General features: G+C 41.1%; 1 protein-coding gene across 1 annotated transcript in view; it reads left to right on the top strand.

Annotated features, from left to right (window-relative positions):
* The window catches only part of DLGAP1 (DLG associated protein 1), a 642,070-nt gene that overhangs the window by 610,514 nt on the left and 10,648 nt on the right, over positions 1-20,908 (top strand). Inside the window, exons 8-9 of the mRNA XM_084618849.1 lie at positions 2,368-2,459; positions 15,682-16,103. Of these exons, the coding sequence (XP_084474975.1) occupies positions 2,368-2,459; positions 15,682-16,103 (514 nt within the window). The remainder of the gene's footprint in view (positions 1-2,367; positions 2,460-15,681; positions 16,104-20,908) is intronic.

Raw genomic sequence — 20,908 nt, 5'->3', positions numbered from 1 at the left:
GTTCAGGCTAGCAGCAGTGATAGACTAAACTGCAGGTTCAAATCAAGTCTCTGGAGTACATCCACAGCTGGGATGGGTCTTTCAGTCCTTGGTTCAAAGCTTCAATGTAGCAAAGTTCCTCCAGAGGTATGAAGCAGGATTGAAGACAAGATGGAGATGAAGACAAGATGAGGCATCAGCCTTTTATAGTCTTTTCCAGGTGTAAGGACACCTCTTTGTTCTTACTGTGGAAAATTACAGCAAAATGTAGTTTGGAGTCACATGGGGAAGTCCCTGCATACTTTGCTGAGTCACAAGGCATATCTGCCTTCTCTCAATGGGTCAGTTGTATAGCTGATGGTCCTTAATGGGCCATCAAGAAGGCTAGGCACAGTGACACCAACTTGTCTGGGGTGTTACCCAGAAGCATAGCATAAATTTGAAATACAGACAGTATAGAGCCAATATTTATAACTTTAACTACAAAAATAATACATACATATAGACAGCATAATCATAACCAGCAAATCATAACCTTGTCTTCGACACCTTATTTGACCCCCTTTATAGAAGATTTGGTGCCACTACAGGACCTTGGTTGCAACAATGATCTATAAAGTCCCAGATTATGTCAATAACATCACATAAAGCAATGGCACAATCTAGCCCTGTGTCCCTCATTTCAAGGAACAACTTTACTGCTGACAAAGAACATCCTACAGGGGAAAAAATTACAAAGCTAGAAGTAAAATTCTTGGAATAAAAAAAAAAATCTGTGCGGATCACATTGGAGGAAACCTGAATTGACAACAGTATTGTCAATCCTTAATCTAAAACGGCTGTCTAGGGGTCTCTCAATCCATTCTTAAAATGACTGTTGCTGTAAGTAAAATCCGTTTGAACTTAACACTGTGTTGCAGTAGCCATTAAGGGGAAATTTTCAAAGGCACAACTGGCAGTTGTTGTTTGTGCCTTTGAAATTTTCCCCTAAAATATTGACCTAAACTGATTGCAAGTAATTATATTCCTTATACAAAGTGTGAAAGGCATATTGAAAATACGGCGGGAATGTTAGTTACTTGTAAACCATAACAGTGTCCAGTGAATTTGTCTGTCTCAAGCAACAGTGTTGAGTTGCTCCCTTAAACGTTTTGCGAGATACTGCACCTTAAATCTTTCACTGATCCAGGTCTACTACTCACCCAAATCTCAAATAATAGTAACTTTAGAGGGAAATTCAACCATTGTCAGAAAGAAGGAAACATTTTTGTGGCAGGTCTCTTTAATTTTGTTGTTGTTTTTCTTGCTGTTGTTAACCAGACCTCTGAAGCAGAGCTATGAAATATCAGCAGTCCTGATGTAGACAGTAGAATTTCTATTACATATATTTGTGCACACTGAGCAGTCCTTTACATCGTGAGTAATCCCACTAATTACAGTGGCACTAATTCCAGAGGAAGATTCTTCTCAACATGAGAAGACACACAGAGAAAGATAGGTTTCAGAGTAACAGCCGTGTTAGTCTGTATTCGCAAAAAGAAAAGGAGTACTTGTGGCACCTTAGAGACTAACCAATTTATTTGAGCTTATGCATCCGATGAAGTGAGCTGTAGCTCACGAAAGCTTATGCTCAAATTAATTGGTTAGTCTCTAAGGTGCCACAAGTACTCCTTTTCTTTTTACAGAGAAAGATGTTCGCTGCCCAATCCCATAAGAGTTTACAATCCTGCTGGGTCAATGGAAAATCTCCTGTGATTGAATTTTAACTTCAATTTACTTTGTAAAGCAAGCCTAGCTAAATTAGAAAAGTCATATGAAGTCACTGAATATCTGCATGCATGAATATGGAAAGCAACAAAATAACACCATCAATAAAGAGCAGTTGATAGTTCTTTGAGTGCTCTGCATATTCCCATTTCTGGGTAATGCACTGACTGGTGCAGCGTCATCTCAAAGAACTTGGGTTACAAGTAAGTAACCTTAATTGTCTTTTAAATCTTGTATCTATAATAGTCAGTTCCAGAACCCTAACATTTAAATAAAACAAATTCCTTTAAAAATTTAATTTTAACATCACTTCACATTCACGTTAATTAAAGTGTGTTGTAGAATAACCAGCATCTGTAATACACTGGATAAACTTCATCTGCATTTTGAGAGTCCATCATTGACTTCATAAAAAAAATTAGCACAAAATACTGTTATTTGAATAACATTATAAATGTGCATACCATTTGGCACACAAACTATCTGAGTAGATGAATGTAGTTATGGTACCAGCCATGTGTGTATGTCCTTGGTAATTAAGACAATAATAAGTAAAGTGATTCAGCTGCCTTACTATCTTTCTTAAAAATACCTTCTATTTATATCTGGTTATTTCTTCAGGTTGATGACGCTGAAGAATCCACCAAACCAGGTGAAAATAAAGCAACCAGTAAGTTCCAATCCATAGGTGTTCAAGTAGAGGAGGAGAAGTGGTGAGTAAACATTCATTTGATCTTCTGAATGCACATGTACAATATTCCCTTTCATGCCTTAATAAAAATATCTCAAAGCAAAATTACACCAGTGAGACCAAATATCCAAGAGCCTGGCACGCAAACAGCATCCTTTTGAGTTTTTATAACATTTCGTATTTTAAAAAGTAGATATGAACAAAGGTCCCTGAAGGTAAAGCATGTACATGTTTCCACAATTCATTATGTTCCTGTTTTACAATTACATTAAAAGTGATGCATGTTCATTAGGAATGTCATATTTTAAAAGGTATAAAAACATTTTCAAAATCTTTTCTAAAAGAATAAACAAACAAAATCTCACTTAAAAATAATATGAATCTTGCCATAGGAGACCATTTCTGTTGATATTATCTCTCTCAGTAAAACACTGTAGTCTGAAATCATAGGTGAATGGCAGCTGAGCAGAGATGTGTGGTCGTGGTCTGAACTCAGGACTGGGAATTAGGCTGGCCTGTGTTCAAATGTTGGATTTGAGACTGATCTCTGGAGGGATTTTGACAAGTCAATTAATTTGTCTGCCTCAGTTTCCCTATCTGTAAAAGATGGATAGTAATATTTTCTTGCCTATACTGTGAGGATTAATTATAAAGTAATATCTGTAAACCACTTTAAAAATAATACTGTGTTATTGCTCTGTTGACCAATACAGTGACAATATGTATTGCTAGTTTTGAAGCTGGTAGTCTAGAATTAAATGCACCATCTTGACGTTTGTGGGTACATGAGTACAAGCAAGGAGCTGGCTTCTTGTACATTTCATCCCCCTACTTGTTCACAAGAGGACAACAGATAGGTAATATGCAGTGTCGTTGTAGCCATGTCAATCCCAGGATATTAGAGAGACAAGGTGGTGAGAGAGACAGAAGTTGGTCCAGTAAAAGATATTATCTCACCTGCCTTGGTCTCTCTAATAAATAGGTTAAGCAGGGGATGGAGCTGAAGTGCATGAGTGCCTGCAATCATGATAAAATTCACCTCCTGGATTGGCTGTTGTTGGGTTGCTGTGCTGGAAAGTTGAGTATGATTCAGTGTTGTGTCTCGCTGATTTTTCAGGAATGGTAGGAGAGTTAAATGAAAAACATTATATACTTCAGAGAGCCATAAAATTTTGAGTAATTATCCTTCATTGAGATTTTTTGTAACCCATTGTTTTGCGACACCTAAAGTAAAACGTCAGTTTATAAAACCTGAATCTCTTCTAGAGTTGTTTATTAAATTAGTGCTTGAAATAAAAATAAAGAAACCCACCTCTGGCATTTATGCTTCCCCCTCCCCCCGCCTGAAGTGCACTTCATCTCTGCGAAATTGCCAAAGTGACTTTTACCTTGTACATTTAATCTATGACCAACCAAACATGTAGGGCAAATCCTGATCCCTGCACAAACCTGACTCAGTGGGTTTCATATGAAGGTTGGGTGAGGGGCAGAATTTTCTCCTTCCTCTCAGGACATGGAGCACCAGCGGAGGTGCTCTACTGCCACGGCTGCAGAGGCAGACACAGTCCCTATGATCCCCTTTCAGTGGGGAGTTTTGGTTGGTTCCGTGGGCCACTCTGCCCAAAAGCCGCTGGGCAGTAACCTAAAGAGCACTGGTTTCAGAGTAACAGCCGTGTTAGTCTGTATTCGCAAAAAGAAAAGGAGTACTTGTGGCACCTTAGAAACTAACCAATTTATTTGAGCATGAGCTTTCGTGAGCTACAGCTCACTTCATCGGATGCATGCCGTGGAAACTGTAGCAGACTTTATATATACACAGAGAATATGAAAAAATACCTCCTCCCACCCCACTGTCCAGCTGGTAATAGCTTATCTAAAGTGATCATCAGGTGGGCCATTTCCAGCACAAATCCAGGTTTTCTCACCTTCCACCCCCCACACAGATACACTCTCCTGCTGGTGATAGCCCATCCAAAGTGACAACTCTTTACACAATGTGCATGATAATAAAGTTGGGCCATTTCCTGCACAAATCCAGGTTCTCTCACCCCCTCACCCCCCTCCCAAAAACCACACACACAAACTCACTATCCTGCTGGTAATAGCTCATCCAAAGTGACCATTCTCCCTACAATGTGCGTAATTAAGGTGGGCCATTTCCAGCACAAATCCAGGTTTTCTCACATCCCCCCCACCCCCATACACACACAAACTCACTCTCCTGCTGGTAAAACCCCTTCAAAACTGACCACTCTCCAAGTTTAAATCCAAGTTAAACCAGAACATCTGGGGGGGGGGGGGAGAAAAAAACAAGAGGAAATAGGCTACCTTGCATAATGACTTAGCCACTCCCAGTCTCTATTTAAGCCTAAATTAATAGTATCCAATTTGCAAATGAATTCCAATTCAGCAGTTTCTCGCTGGAGTCTGGATTTGAAGTTTTTTTGTTTTAAGATAGCGACCTTCATGTCTGTGATTGCGTGACCAGAGCGATTGAAGTGTTCTCCGACTGGTTTATGAATGTTATAATTCTTGACATCTGATTTGTGTCCATTTATTCTTTTACGTAGAGACTGTCCAGTTTGACCAATGTACATGGCAGAGGGGCATTGCTGGCACATGATGGCATATATCACATTGGTGGATGTGCAGGTATACAAGCCTCTGATAGTGTGGCTGATGTTATTAGGCCCTGTGATGGTGTCCCCTGAATAGATATGTGGGCACAATTGGCAACGGGCTTTGTTGCAAGGATAAGTTCCTGGGTTAGTGGTTCTGTTGTGTGGAATGTGGTTGTTGGTGAGTATTTGCTTCAGGTTGCGGGGCTGTCTGTAGGCAAGGACTGGCCTGTCTCCCAAGATTTGTGAGAGTGTTGGGTCATCCTTTAGGATAGGTTGTAGATCCTTAATAATGCGTTGGAGGGGTTTTAGTTGGGGGCTGAAGGTGACGGCTAGTGGCGTTCTGTTATTTTCTTTGTTAGGCCTGTCCTGTAGTAGGTAACTTCTGGGAACTCTTCTGGCTCTATCAATCTGTTTCTTTACTTCTGCAGGTGGGTATTGTAGTTGTAAGAAAGCTTGACAGAGATCTTGTAGGTGTTTGTCTCTGTCTGAGGGGTTGGAGCAAATGCGGTTGTATCGCAGAGCTTGGCTGTAGACGATGGATCGTGTGGTGTGGTCAGGGTGAAAGCTGGAGGCATGCAGGTAGGAATAGCGGTCAGTAGGTTTCCGGTATAGGGTGGTGTTTATGTGACCATTGTTTATTAGCACTGTAGTGTCCAGGAAGTGGATCTCTTGTGTGGACTGGACCAGGCTGAGGTTGGTGGTGGGATGGAAATTGTTGAAATCATGGTGGAATTCCTCAAGGGCTTCTTTTCCATGGGTCCAGATGATGAAGATGTCATCAATATAGCGCAAGTAGAGTAGGGGCTTTAGGGGACGAGAGCTGAGGAAGCGTTGTTCTAAATCAGCCATAAAAATGTTGGCATACTGTGGGGCCATGCGGGTACCCATAGCAGTGCCGCTGATCTGAAGGTATACATTGTCCCCAAATGTGAAATAGTTATGGGTAAGGACAAAGTCACAAAGTTCAGCCACCAGGTTAGCCGTGACATTATCGGGGATAGTGTTCCTGACGGCTTGTAGTCCATCTTTGTGTGGAATGTTGGTGTAGAGGGCTTCTACATCCATAGTGGCCAGGATGGTGTTATCAGGAAGATCACCGATGGATTGAAGTTTCCTTAGGAAGTCAGTGGTGTCTCGAAGGTAGCTGGGAGTGCTGGTAGCGTAGGGCCTGAGGAGGGAGTCTACATAGCCAGACAATCCTGCTGTCAGGGTGCCAATGCCTGAGATGATGGGGCGCCCAGGATTTCCAGGTTTATGGATCTTGGGTAGTAGATAGAATATCCCAGGTCGGGGTTCCAGGGGTGTGTCTATGCGGATTTGATCTTGTGCTTTTTCAGGAAGTTTCTTGAGCAAATGCTGTAGTTGCTTTTGGTAACTCTCAGTGGGATCATAGGGTAATGGCTTGTAGAAACTCGTGTTGGAGAGCTGCCGAGCAGCCTCTTGTTCATATTCCGACCTATTCATGATGACAACAGCACCTCCTTTGTCAGCCTTTTTGATTATGATGTCAGAGTTGTTTCTGAGGCTGTGGATGGCATTGTGTTCTGCACGGCTGAGGTTATGGGGCAAGTGATGCTGCTTTTCCACAATTTCAGAGCACTGTGAAGAACTGCTTCATTCCAGGCAGTAGGAGAATAGTTCCCCTGTGCAGACTCTCCATGATGGGGAACCTCCTCCCACCAGCAAATATTTGGTCCTGCTTTGAGAAGGTGGTTGGACTAGATGACCTCCAGAGGTCCCTTCCAACCCTGATAGTCTATGATTCTATGAACCACTTCCAGCTGGGGCCTGGCACTTTCCTACAGTCTGCAGGATTTGGCCCATTGACAGTAGTAGAGAGTGGGTCAGAAAAGTATTTAGCACTAATTTTCTATATTTGACTGTTGCACATTTGCTAAGATGATAACCAAATCACCTACATAATTGTTAAATAGACCAGCATGTCATTATCTTCTACCTGAGCATTTCTGTTGTGGTTCTAAAAGGTTAAGGGGACTTCAGGGGGGAAATCTGAACTGTAGTGACCTTATTATGCTGTTGCTAAGCAAGATCCTCATGAACTGTTAAAACATCTCTTTCTGGAAGACATTCCTTTACATACGCATCCTGAGCCTCCACCCCCCACTGCTTTTCTAGTGTTAAGTAAATTAGCGCATTTAAATAGGTGATGACAGCCACCCTACTCCTCCCCAAGCACAAAAGAAATAAGTGTCCAAAATAAGCCAACCACTGATAGTAAATACCTTACTTAAGCAGTATTCTTTCTGTTGCTGTTTTTATTGTTCTAGAGAGCAAAATCAAGAGATAGGATTTGCCTGTCAAGGTCTATACTGAGATAGCATTATTTCTGCATTACCTAAGGACAGCTGTGTTTTGGGATTTCTTGCTGATAAAGTTGAAGCTGCTGCTGTTTTGAGCAAAATGGCAAATAGTAATCCATCATGTACTTCCAGAAATGAACTGACTGATAAAAGACAGCAACCTAATAGTCAGAAAATGAGTGCACTCAAGACACAAAGGGCTTATCATCACAATTTGGATTCCTATGCCTTTTGTTAACATAGGGGAGGACTTTTAATGAATATCTCTTAAAGGATAGACTTGTAAATGGAGTGCATTCTTCCTGGCCCCAAACCACAACATCTGCAGAAACACAGAGAACTCATTTCAGATGGATACATGACAAAGAAATAAACCTGTTAAAGAAATCATCTTCCAGGGCACTGAAAGAAAAAATACAGTAGAAGACTGACTCTAAAAGGATAGATATATTAATCGAATCATTAATCAACGTATGTTGTGAAGCAACAAAATTGCACCAGCCAAATCAACGTATGTCATGAAGCAACAAAATTGGCCTCCCTCTACATCAAGAGCCCTCCCCTATGGCATTCTACAAGGTCCATAATTTCTCAACCCTCTCTTTCATTCTATCTACTTTGTTCCCCTTGGTCATCTTACTGCGTGCTACCCTCAATCTTCACCACCATTCCATGCTGATGAAACTCATCTCTACATGTCTTTTTATTTCCTTAATGACTCCTCCTTCTTCACCTTCTGTGTCTGGACCAAGGAAACAGGAGGGTTTGTCTCAGTTTCTCCATCTCAATGTCTCAAAAAACAGAAGTGCTTCTTTTACAGAAGGGGAGCATCCTCAACACATAGCTCTATCCCTTCCATCTTCCTCCTCTTGTAGTGTCTACACTATAGTGTCACAGCTGCAGCACCATAGTGCAGCTGCTTCCTACACCAACTGAAGGGGTTTTTCTCCTTGATGTAATAAATCCATCTCTCCAAGAGACAATCTTCCATTGACATAGCTGCATCTACCCCAAGAGTTAGGTTGACCTAACTATTCAATTCACCTAACTACTCATGGCATGAAATTTTTCACAGCCATGAGTGATGTAGGTTGTTCCAATTTTTAACTGTAGAAGAGGCCTCAGACTTCCATTCGCCTCCACTATATGTGACCTTTAATGCATCTTTTACTCACAGCTCTCTTCCTACACTACCTGTGTTTATAAATTTCCTCATCATTATCTCTGCAAAGTTGTCCATATTCAAAAATGCCTTGGGTCCAAATCTGTTATGCTTTTTATTCAACTCTGTGTCCTCTTTCCCCTTTATTATCATAACTCTTTCATACTGGCTCCCAAGCCCCAGCTCTGCAATGTCGCTCAAATATAGATGCCTTGTCCACCTTTTCACATGTCCAAAGATCATGTGTAACCTTATGAACTGGTTGCAGTTACTCACCTACCCCTCACCCTTTCCCACCCATCATTGCTAACTACATCCCCCCAATCCTCAGATGACTCACTCATTTAAGGGGAAATTTCAAACCCTTGCTGTCTTCATTTTTATAGGCTGGATCAGGTTCATGGAGACTTATTTTGTGGTCTTTCATTTTCTCTACTCCTCTCCTGATCTTTCCGTTCACCTGTGACTCAATCTTCACCTGAAGGGACCACCTCTAAGGTTTTGTCTACACCGAATACTTGAATTGTTTGTGCTTCAACTACTTGTATCGAACCAATTGAAGCACAAGCTATTCCGTGCACCCACCCTAGCCATTCTGAATTGGTTTAAGCGTTGTTCCACATCCTCACTAGTACTGTTCTAGACTGATTCAGCTGCAGTGCCCTCACCTGTCCCACTGCTCAATGGTAATTCCCTATCTCTGCGACCCTCACATTGTCCCCTCCAGCCCGATCTAGGCCTCCATGGTATCCCCTCCCTATCTTTATCCCTATGGTATGCCATTCCCATACCTCTCATTCACATTCTAAGTTGATAACTATCATTGGTTCGTTGGACGTAAGCCGGTCATAAATGGTTTATTAGAAAGAGACATGCAGCCAGTGAAATAATCATAGTTGGTTGACCAAGAATACTGTCCTGGGGCAAAACAGGGGTGTTAAACACCCACATAAGTGCCTTCCCACCTTTCCAGGCCAGGGAAAGGTGCCCTCTTCCCCTGGATACACTTCTGCTCTGTCTAGTACATTAGATTTTATCTACTATGTACACAGAGACTCTTTCACATTAAGGAATAGTATCTCAGTTTTGGTTTGGGGGGTTTTAACCTACTAAAATAGAACAATAACATATTCTAAGAGGCTAAATTACAGAGCAAAATGTTTTCAGCAAAATGTGAAAAATCGACCAAGACTTCTACAATTGCTTTAAATGCTATGAGAAGAAAAGAAAGAGAGCCCTCTTTTTACTCTGGCTTTTATGAGTTTGTGGAGCACAATACTTCCTATGCTGCCTTTTTCACTTAGTATCTAATTTAGCTTAGATGCTGTTGCATTAACATTAAAACAAACTTACATGGGTTCCTTCTTGTGTCGCTTTAACCCAAAAATTAATCTGCCAGCAGATTATTGGATTTTATTGTTTTATGTTTGTAGTCTGTTGTTCCTCTGTTGCAAGTCAAACTTCTCAAATCTTAGATCTTTAGGTGAGAAATCTCCATCTGTACTTCAGCTAAGGTGCTAGGATTCATATTGACTTGGTTCTGATCTGCAGCATTGTCTGTCCCCACTTATTCTGTCAGTGGAAAACGTTTCACTGAACAATTCTAAAAGATCATAATAACATAGAACAACAATAGAGGAGTAGAAGAAAGATAGTTACAAACAAAAGATTCCATATCCTGATAGCCCCGTTAGTCTATTACCTATATATGACATGAATCTTGAAGATATATGGTTCGGGATCCTGCCATTACAAGACACACATGTCAATGATATTGAATCTGCTAGCCTTTTCCACAACTTGCTTTGTTTAATTAGCATCACCATAACCTTGGCAGACAAGCACAATACAAGAAACAACAGAACCAATAGGTACGTAATGAAGCCAGTTGAAATTATTAGAAGTGCCTTTGTGAGTTGCCATCTGTAAGATGCTTTGGAACCTCTTGCAGTAGAAATGTAAACATGTTTCTCAAAAGGAACACAAAGAAGCAGCAGAGAGATGAATACTAACGACTGGCCCTGCTGTTGCTGTTCAGAACAGACACTGTATTGTGCCCCAGACTGGTTTATCCAGTCTGCGGTTTCATGGTTTTCTGCACTTAGGCCAGATATCTGTTGTTCTCCAAAGTTGTAATTATTACACCTTATGCCTGCAGGGCACAAACGAGCATGAAAGAACTGAATCTAAAAGCAGGGGAAGAGGCAAGTCCATGAGTTCATGTTTTTAGATCCTTACTCTAACAGTCAGCAATTTACGAAAGCTTTTTTTTCCAGACTTAACTAGTTGTGAATGCTCTGTATGCGTAAAGACATTGTAAACTTTGCACGTAGCTGTAGAAACTCTCCTGCATTATTGTTGTTGTTGTTATATTATTATTTATTTGTATTACTGTAATGCAGTCATGTATGCAGTATGGAATTCTAACTGACATAAGCAGAGAGGTTCTGGATACAGATAGTAGTTTGTAAGAATAGAACATCTTAGAAATGGGTGGAGGACAGACGTTACTTTCAGGAATAAACAAATATTAGCTGAGGCAGTTTGTATAGGTATGCTCTGGGCACAAAGGCAATGCCTTCCATCTCCAGCCTTTTTCATGCAATTAATTTGTATTTCTTTGGGACAGGTCTACGCTAAGAAGTTAGGTCAACCCAGCTACATCGCTTAGGGGTGTGAAAAATCCACACCCTTGAGCGACATAGTTAAGCTCACCTAACTCCTGGTGTAGACAGCACTAGGGTGGATGACAGAAGCGCTAGTGACGGACCAGTTCTTCCATTGACCTAGTTAATGCCTCTCAGGAAGATGGATTAACTATGGCAAAAGAGGGAGAACCCCTCCCATTGCTGTAGTGAGTGTGGCAGTTTAAGCGTAGACATAACCTCTGAGTTATTTAATTCTAACCTGATGCTGTATTCTGTTGACAAGTCATTTTTCTTCTGAAGGCAGATGCCTTTACTCAGTCCAGTGCCAAGAACAGTCTGTTAGGCAAGTCTATAGCATTGTTCTTCTTAGATAAAAACAAAGGCAAGCAAAACTAGGCCATTCTCTTTTATATGTTGAGCGGAGTCTGTGTTTGGTGACACCAGCTCATATGGAAAACATGAAGGATGTACTCCTGAAAGTTTTAAAATGTGGTGCCTCTGGCAATATATCGTCCTGGTAAGCAGAGCTTGATGTTTTCACACGTGGGATTTGTTGTATATTGGAAAGCCAGACTGTTAACTGCAGTTCAAAAAGTCATTCAGTTCGCACAGACACTAAGGAAGAAGCATATCAGCATCTGACTCGAGCTTGGTCTACACTACCAACTTACGTCAGTATAACTACGTCGATCAGCATAGATATACCAACCTTTACCCCTGGTGTAGACAGTGCTATGTCAATGGGAGGGCTTCTCCTGTTGACATAGCTATGGCCTCTTGGGGAGGGGGAGTACCTACGCTGATGGGAGAAGCTCTCCTGTTGGCATAGTAGCATCTGCACTAAGCACTATAGTGGCACAGCGGCACCCATGCGGCGCTGTAAGTGTAGACAAGCCCTAAGACACACAAACTGTGGTGAAGTCACAAGAGACCTCCTGAGGGGCCTGGGGAAGAGGTGCTGTCCATATTAAAGGAATTGCTTTCCCCCATGATTGCTGTCCCAGGATATTAATTATCATTAGAAGAGGAATGCTTTTTAAAAAAAATTGTCTTGCTATCTGTGGATCCTGACTGAACAACTAAAAGGGGACTCTGTGTGTGTGTGTCTGCGTGTGTGTTTGTATATGTTGGTGGCCACTCCAGGAAGAGGGGAGTAATAAGAAATATAAAGTGAGAAAATGTGAAGAAAGAATTTTGCTTATTAAAGAATAAATAAATACCTAAAACTGAAGAGATCTGTCTACATCATATTTTGTAGTTTGTCAGTGCAAATGGAGCCTATCATGTAAAACTTTAATTGGATAACTGACTTTTGCACCACCTAACAACCTTTTTCAAAACAAGTGCACAAAAGCAGCTGCTTCATTAAAAACATTATGTTGTATGATGTAAAAAAAAATCTTTATAATTATAATGAGCTTGACAGATGCAGATAACACAAATCTGTTTTACTGAGAACACAACAGGTACCATGAACAATTTCCTGCAGAACCCTGTGTCTTGTTTTAGTATTGAGGAGCCCCTCCCAACTCCCATTTTGCCTTGTTGTGCCTCTCTCAAAGCTTCATATCAATAGCCATTCTTCTTCTGCTCCAGTAGGATTAAAGAGGATTCTCTTCTAAGTCTGTCAGTGAGGCTCCTTGCCTGGATGATCACTATTAAATGATGCAAGATTCTCCCTCACCATCCTCCACTCCACCAGGGATTAAATACACTTGACCAGATTTTGCTCTCAGTTACATATGGTAAATCTGGACTCACTCTTCAGTGGAGCAATAAGAAGAGAATGAAAATGAGAACAAATGAAAATGAGGTCTGAGTCCAGCCTAGTGCCTCTCCTGTATTCCCACCCGCTAGAAGGCTAGGCCTGAAAATAGAGCCATGGTCTTCGAAGGGTAGGGTTCAAACTGGGCTAGCTGACAGTAGCTTGGAAAGCAGATACTTTCTTTGAAAGGGAGTGAGGAGCAGGAGGCAATTGCCATCTTGTACTCCAGAATCTATGTTTACATTAAACACAATTAAGGGCTGGATTCCCCAGTACACTATTGCTGCTTTGCACTTCTCCCACAATAGAGCAGTGGTACACCTGGCTTAACTTTGGCTAATTAAGGGGGGCAGGGCTCTATGGCTACTTTGCATCACTGGAGCTGTGCAAAAGAATTTATGGCTGCAGAGATTATTGTCAGATTGTGAACCAAGTGTAAACTAATGCAGATTCAGACAGACACTATTGCAGACAGCCTGAATTAGCAGTGTGGAGAGGTATGAACTGTCTCTAATCATTGCAGGTGGATGTTCACTCTGAAGCCTAATTATATTAATTTAAATGTTATCCTTTTTACTTATTTCATCATAAGCCTAAAGAGGTAGGCTAGACAGCTGCCCCGGTTACTTCCTCTTCCTCTGTGCTCCCACACAGGTCTCCAGACCTCACCTACTCACAACATTCACTTGACCCCCTATATTTCCCTCCATTTCTCTTCACCATCTACAACCCCTCATATTCACCATTTCTGCCATGCCACATTCTCCTGCAACACACTCAGTTGCCTCCTGCAACCCTTCAGTCTGCCTCCTGCCCCTTACGCTCCTCTTTGCCCCTTCGGTTTGCCTTTTCCCCCCACATTCTCCTGTACCCTCTCTGTCTGCCTCCTGCCTCTCACGCTCTCCTGCTGCATCCCCTTTCAAGGTACGTCTACACTGCATGCTTCTTTTGGGAGCACGGCGCGTACATATGCGCAGGCCCCCCTAGCATGGGTATAAATAGTAGTGTAGCCAGTGATGCATGGCTTAGGCAAGTAAAGACGTGCCTGAGAAGGCTGTGGGTATGTACTCAAGTACATAGCCTACACAGCTCTCTGCTCGCCCAAGCGGTGCCTCCCTCTCTACACTGTTATTTTCAGCTGCATAGTGTCCTACTGCCTCCCTCCTGCTGGAGTCTTTCCCCGCCACAGGAAAAAACTCTGGCAAAGAGGCAGCAGGGGAAGGCTCACCATCTTTCTCTGGTGCCCTTCCCTGCAGCAGAGAAGGACTCTGGCAGCAGTAAAAGGCTCTAGCAATGGTGTTTCCCCACTTCCTTCCCCTGCCAGACCCTCTTCCTCCCCGCAGTGAAAGGCTCTCACGGCAGAGAGCTGCTGAAGCCTTTCTCCGCTACCTCCAGGCTGCTAGAGTCTTTCACTGACCCATGTAGCTACACACTGCAGTGTGAACACAGCCTGTTTTTCACTGCAGCGTGTAGCTACATGTACCATACCTCATCAACAGTAGTAGGTAGTATAGACTTAACCTCAGTCTGCCTCCTGCCCTGGCCTTTCTCTGACTCCCCATAGTTTCCTGTACTATTTCCTCAACACACTCCCCGTTCCTCCTCCCCAAACAGTCCCATTCCTGGTATCTCCATATTCTCCCATCTCCCTTACATGCTGACTAAAGGGCTGCTTTCTTCCCTCAGAGGAACCTGGCTTCAGCCCTATTAGAAACAATAGGAGACGAAGGCCATATTTGCTGAGGGAAGCGTCATTGTCATCTACAAATCTTAGGACATGGTGACCATCTTGCAGAGGGTAGCCTGTGGCTTTAGTCTGGCTGAGTAGTGGGAGATGGTGGCCATTATGGATATGGGCAGAAGATTGTGATATTGAGGGAGGAAATTAGAAAATCCCAGAATCCCTTAAAAAAACAATATTGTGAGACTTGCAATACAATTACGAGAGTTGGCAATAATGACTTTTTGTGAAGAAGTAAATTAACCTATTCATGATTGAGATACATTAGAAATTAACATATAGAATATTTATGCTGAAAAGACTTTTCCTTACCTGTGCCTTCATAAAAATGCTTTATGTTATTAATTTGATGGTCATAGCTTATTGGCAATCTCAGCAGAGAGGCAAGGACTGAATGTACATGGACGCTGAACTACCATGGCACCTACAGGTGATAATATTGACCGGTGAAGCATGGTTTCTCACTTCTCCAGCTGTGCCTGCTTAGTGCATAGAGAACTTCAGGTCAAGATTTTCAGAAGTGACTAATAATTTTGGCTGCCTCAGTTTTTGGGAGCCCACTTAAGACATCTTAAAGGAAGTCTTAGAGAATGGAAGTTCAACACTTCCTGAAAATCAGGTTCCTTTAAAGTTTCTAGTCTAATTGGACACCCAAAGTCGATAGTTATCTCTGAAAATCTTGGCCTAGTCTCCAGGCCTGTCAATCCAAAAACCATCACAAACGCTAACTTCAAATCATAATTGGGGCGGGGGAGGGCGGGAAATGTTTGTTTTAAGAAAAAAATCTATGCTGAAAAATATTATGAAAAAAGAAATCGGTCTTTCTATTTAAAATCTATAGCAGGGACTGCCATTCCCTCAGTCCATGCAAGGAGAGGCAGAATCTTAGAATATCATCTTTTATTGTATTTCCAGTTTATCATTGGGAATATTTATCTAGGAAAATATCTTTAACACTAAGCATTTTGTTTTTATGTTCTTTGAAGCTTCCGCAGGTTTACGCGATCTAATAGTGTAACAGCAGCTGTGCAAGCAGACCTGGACTTCCATGAGAATTTTGAAATATCAGTGGACCCTCAGGAGGACAGTACATTCACTGGGCAAATATCAAGACAATATTCCCGAGATGCAAGCACCTCCACTGTTAGCATACAGGGGTCAGGAAACCATTATCATGCATGTGCAGTAGATGATGACTTTGATACAGATTTTGATCCTTCAATTTTACCCCCTCCGGATCCCTGGATTGATTCTATAACTGAAGATACTCTGGAGGCTGTTCAAAGGTCAGTTTGTCATAGAGATGGGCACTGGTTTCTGAAGCTTCTTCAGGCAGAAAGAGATCGTATGGAGGGCTGGTGCCAACAGATGGAGAGGGAAGAACAGGAAAGCAACTTACCTGAAGACAGTAAGTAACTGAATACAATAATATCACTGCTAAAAATAGTCATTTCAGACCTGATCCAAAGCCTGTTGAAGTCAGCAGGAGTCTTTCCATTGAATCCTGTGAGGTCTGATAAGGCAATTTGCCATTTATCTGCACAATAATCAGACGATAGGCCTGGTTAGCAGCAGTGCCCAGTACCTGCAACTCCATTTGAAGTTGGGACAGCTCTGGAAGTCAGGCCATAATAGTTTCCTTGGATACCATGTTCCTAAGAGGTCGTGGATGGAAATTAAGCTGTCTTGTGTACATTTGTATAGATGACAAATATGGGCCTTATTTAGATAAACATCCACAGTGTATGGATTGGCATATGAAATAATTTTTCTGCGCTATTCTATATGTGATGCTGTGAAGAGTCGCGGCTAAATGCTCCTCTTTATATGATAAACTTTAGATTAAATGGGAGTTGCACAGCTGATTTCCTGCCACTGAGCTGGTCCTCTGGATATTGCAGGCTCCCCATATTCTGTGACCCTCACTAGGTGTATATATATATATATATATATATATATATAATGTGGCCTCTAATTTTGCACATGCAAATATTACACAACATTGTGAGTTCAAGGCACACAACACATAGATTTGGCACACTCAGACTACAACCTGTTTATTTTTCCCTAGCCTCATTCCCAGAAATGGCTGAACTATTGTTACTGAAACTATTCAACCCAATGTAGAAACCCACCGTGGAGAATTTCAGACCAAATGGTTATAATTTGGCAAGGTAGTAAACAACTGAAAATGGGTTTATAAAAAAAGTGTTACCAAAACCTTAATGCTAGGATATAACTACCCATTCCACTGAACCAAAAAACTGGAGCCCATACCACAACTTCCAGCGGCAGATCCAAACTTCCCAAATTTGAGGTGTGTTTGGATTCAGGGTTTTGGTTGGGTTTCATCTTTAATATATATTATCAGTGATTTGCACAGGAGACATGCCACAATGGAACAATTACCCCCTGTAGGTATGCAGACGATAAAACGCATGAACTGGGCTGTGGGGGTTATGTTGAAAAGTGTGTGCACACATACATATGTGGGAAAAATGAATATCAGTCCAATCACAAAATATACTTGGCCTGCTTGTTACCATAATGACTGATGATAATTGAAAAACCTAATGATATTTTACTTGCCCATCAAAACAATTACTCATGTAGGGCAAGTGGGGAAATAGAATTTATTAAGGCTAATTTATACACAGCTTTTAATGAGAACTTTGTTGATGTGTTTCATTGTCTTTTTAGTTATAACATCTTAAAACTTTTAGCAATCAGTGGAAAAATTCTAATTTGGGGCGAGTAAGGTAAGAGTTATGTAGGCTCTACTATTGCCTCCATGTAAAATTACATTTTACATATCCTGCAGATTATTTATCTACCTCTTTATTAACTGTCACTTCCTGGTTTTGGTGGAGGTTACAGGGGGTAAAGGGGTCAACCTTGTTTAACAATCATTAGTGAGTTACTGGCTTCTTTGTGATGTCATCTACGATTCTTGAATGTGACAGCTGCTTCCTGAGGACATTGTGTTTGACATTCCACTGCAGGACAGAGTTTCCTATTCTATCTGAAGCCAAATAAAAGCATATGGTGAGGGCCACAGTAGCCGGCTCACTTGTGCTGAGAACAAAAGCTTGTTGTTGGAAACTCAGAAGCAAATCATGTCTTTTTCATACACACACACAAACACACACACACAAATGCTTCAGAGAAGGAGGGGATTTGTAATTGATAAAATGTAAGTAGAACAAGGAATGCATCTCTTGTTTTCAACCTTCAACTCGGACAGTCTGCAGTGTGTTTTTGGCCTGATAACAAAATAATGAAAATCTGCAGTGAGCGAGGTTTCTTCAATGCCATGGCAGCTGACAGAATGCTTGTTCCCTCAGCACTTGAAGTAAAATGATACAAGCTTCTCTCAGACAATGCAGCCCTTGTGTGAAACAGCTGTCTCTGGGAGACGGCTCGCTGCTATTTGACAGTAGCTTGTATGTTACATAGATACGTTTGGTATTATCTAACTGGGAATGAATCTACCAGATGGGACTGAATGTTTCTAGCTAGGAATGCAGTCTACTGCTGTGTATAAAAACACTGGTTAGGGTTTCAGTCATTCAAGGGAGAAATACCAGTATACATAAATATGTCTTTGCCCCACTTTCTTGTCATAAACTACTTATTGTATGAAATTTGCTGGTTTTATCTGAAGACATTTCCTCACAAAACTGTAGCATATGTAGTAGGCAGATTAATATCACTTTATCGTTGTATACTCACTCTTTCAGTCAGGACACCAGATACTCCTTCACCATATTTTACTATTTTGTGAATTCAGCAATGATTCTAGAGCTTTCTCTTGATGAAAGGAAACAGTTGGAAGTAAGCATGCAAACCTAAGCATGTATTAAGGACCTGATTCAAAGCCTACTGAAGTCAATGGGATTCTTTCCATTTATTTTAATTGACTTTGTATCAGGCCTTTAACTGACCCTACCACACAACAAACTCTGACAAACCTTATATAAATGGACCAGATTCTCCTCTCACACTGGTATTAATCAATAGAAATATGATCTCAAGGCACATTTGCAGCTGGTTGTGGGTACAAACAAAAGCATTCCTATAATCCTTGGGCCATATACTGAATTCACGTAGAGTTTCAAAAATTAATTTGATTTCATTAATCTTAAGAAACATCTCCATTCATCTTTGTGAAGTAGTGTAGCTTATTGATTCATAAACTTTAAGATGACTGTCCAAAGCAAACAGTCGGTCTGATGTGTAATACTGGTGTAATGGAGAGATGAGTCAGACCCAACAAATGAAAGACTAAGAAAGAAAACAAAGGAATTTAACAAAATTTGTGCCCATCATCAATCTTATCACTTAGCATGTATATTGTACCCCTTTGGGCTTGTTTAGACATAAAAGTTGACCTCAAATCTGTAGTAACCCTGTATTCAAATCTAGGGTTTCTGCTAAGCAAAGGCAACAAACTGTGACAAATTAATGTGGGGCTTTCAAAGTTTTAGTAGTTTGTTTTAAATGAAGTATGAAATTGGAAGCTCAGGAACAAAAGGGAGGAAAGTTTAGAGAGAGATAGGAGTGACTCTTCTTTCTGCAAGTGATTATGCATGAGAAAATAAAACTAAACACTGATTTCTCTTTGTCCCTCAGATGTATTCCTGTAGTCCTAATTATGAGCAAATAAAATAATCAGTTATTCTTACAGCTCCCTGGCTCTTCTGCGTACTCTGCTTTTCTATAACTCTTCTCCCCGACTAGTTCCCTCTACACCAGCCGATTTCCCAAAGCCTCAGAAGAGCCAGGTGCCAGATGTTATCCTTGCCAGTGTACAAAGATTTAAAGAAAAGAGAAATATCCATGGGCTACAAAATACTATAACTAGAAAACTTGTCAGTCACACTAAAAAAAACAGGTAAATCAAAGGACCGAAGGCCTGATTCTGGAATGCTTATTCATATTGAGTGGCACTTACTCATCCAGATAGTGCCATTAATCTCCAATGAGATCACTCACAATAATAAATGCTACTCAGTATAAGGTTGTAGAATCAGTCCTTAGCTTGTTTCATTCCGCTTCTTTTCTCCTTAATAGCTGACTAAGGACAGGAGTGTTAGCATTAACTTTGAATTTCCTGGCTTTTGTCATGCTCTGAGTTATTTAAATGCAAGTCTGTTGACACAAATAGGCTAAATATTGGTCCATCCTGGCTGGGAAATGGATTGTACCATCTCTATGGCAGGGTTCTTTCATATGCACAGTGCACAGCTAACATCTGCAACACAAACCTCAGTCTTGGTCCATTTTATTTTCTGCCACTGTTCCCTCCCCTTATTCCTGATGCTCAGCCTTGCAGTCAGCCAGTCTCCTCTGTTATCCAGCTTGTTCCCCCTGACTAACTGTCAGGTGTTAGAGAGAAAGTAATATATTTTATTCAGGCCATCTTCTGTTGGTGCAAGAGGCAAGCTTTCCTCTCTCACCAACAGAAGTTGGCCCAGTAAAAGATGTTACCTCACCCACCTTGTTTCTTTAATATCCTGGGACCAACAGGACTACAACAACACTGTAAACATCAGGTGTTCATTCTTTATGTGGCATTTTATAACCACAGTCCCAAAGTGGTTTCTTTGTTAGACCCTGAGGTCCATCATAATCAAAGTGCAAAGAGTTTGGTTGGTGTTTAGAGGTCAAATAATATTTTTGAAAAACCCTCATCATATTATGACTTTTCACATCACCTCAATTTTACTTCTTTATCACTTTTTTCTATTTCTTGTTACTCTTTGATACATATGCAGGCAAACTCCTTTCAAGATGTACCAAACTCCACTTTTTGTCTTATTGGGTGGGGGAAGGGGGTTGCATTTTCACTCCTCTACCCCTGCATTTATTTATGTATCATCCAAAATGTGTACTTGGCACCATTAGAAGTGATGGTCCTTGCTCCAAAGAGTTTATAATCTGTGTGGCTATAAATAATACCTAGGTATTTTCATCAGTAGATCTCAAAGCGCTTTACAAAGGAGGTCAGCATCATTATTCACATTTTACACAGAGAGAAATTGAGGCACAGAGGGGTGAAGTGACTTGCCTAAGGTCACCCAGCAGCCAATGGCCAAGATGGAAATAAAACTTAGGTCTCCAGAATCCCTGACCAGTGCTCGATGTACTAGACCACTTTGAAAATATACCAGATTAAGAGCATGTCTGGGAAATTGACCAGTTTAGCTATTC

The sequence above is a fragment of the Lepidochelys olivacea genome (assembly GCF_965140295.1).
Source record: "Lepidochelys olivacea isolate rLepOli2 genome assembly, chromosome: 2".
NCBI lineage: Eukaryota > Metazoa > Chordata > Testudines > Cheloniidae > Lepidochelys > Lepidochelys olivacea.
The sequence above is the reverse complement of the archived record's forward strand: the minus strand, read 5'-3'. Positions and strand labels throughout refer to the sequence as shown.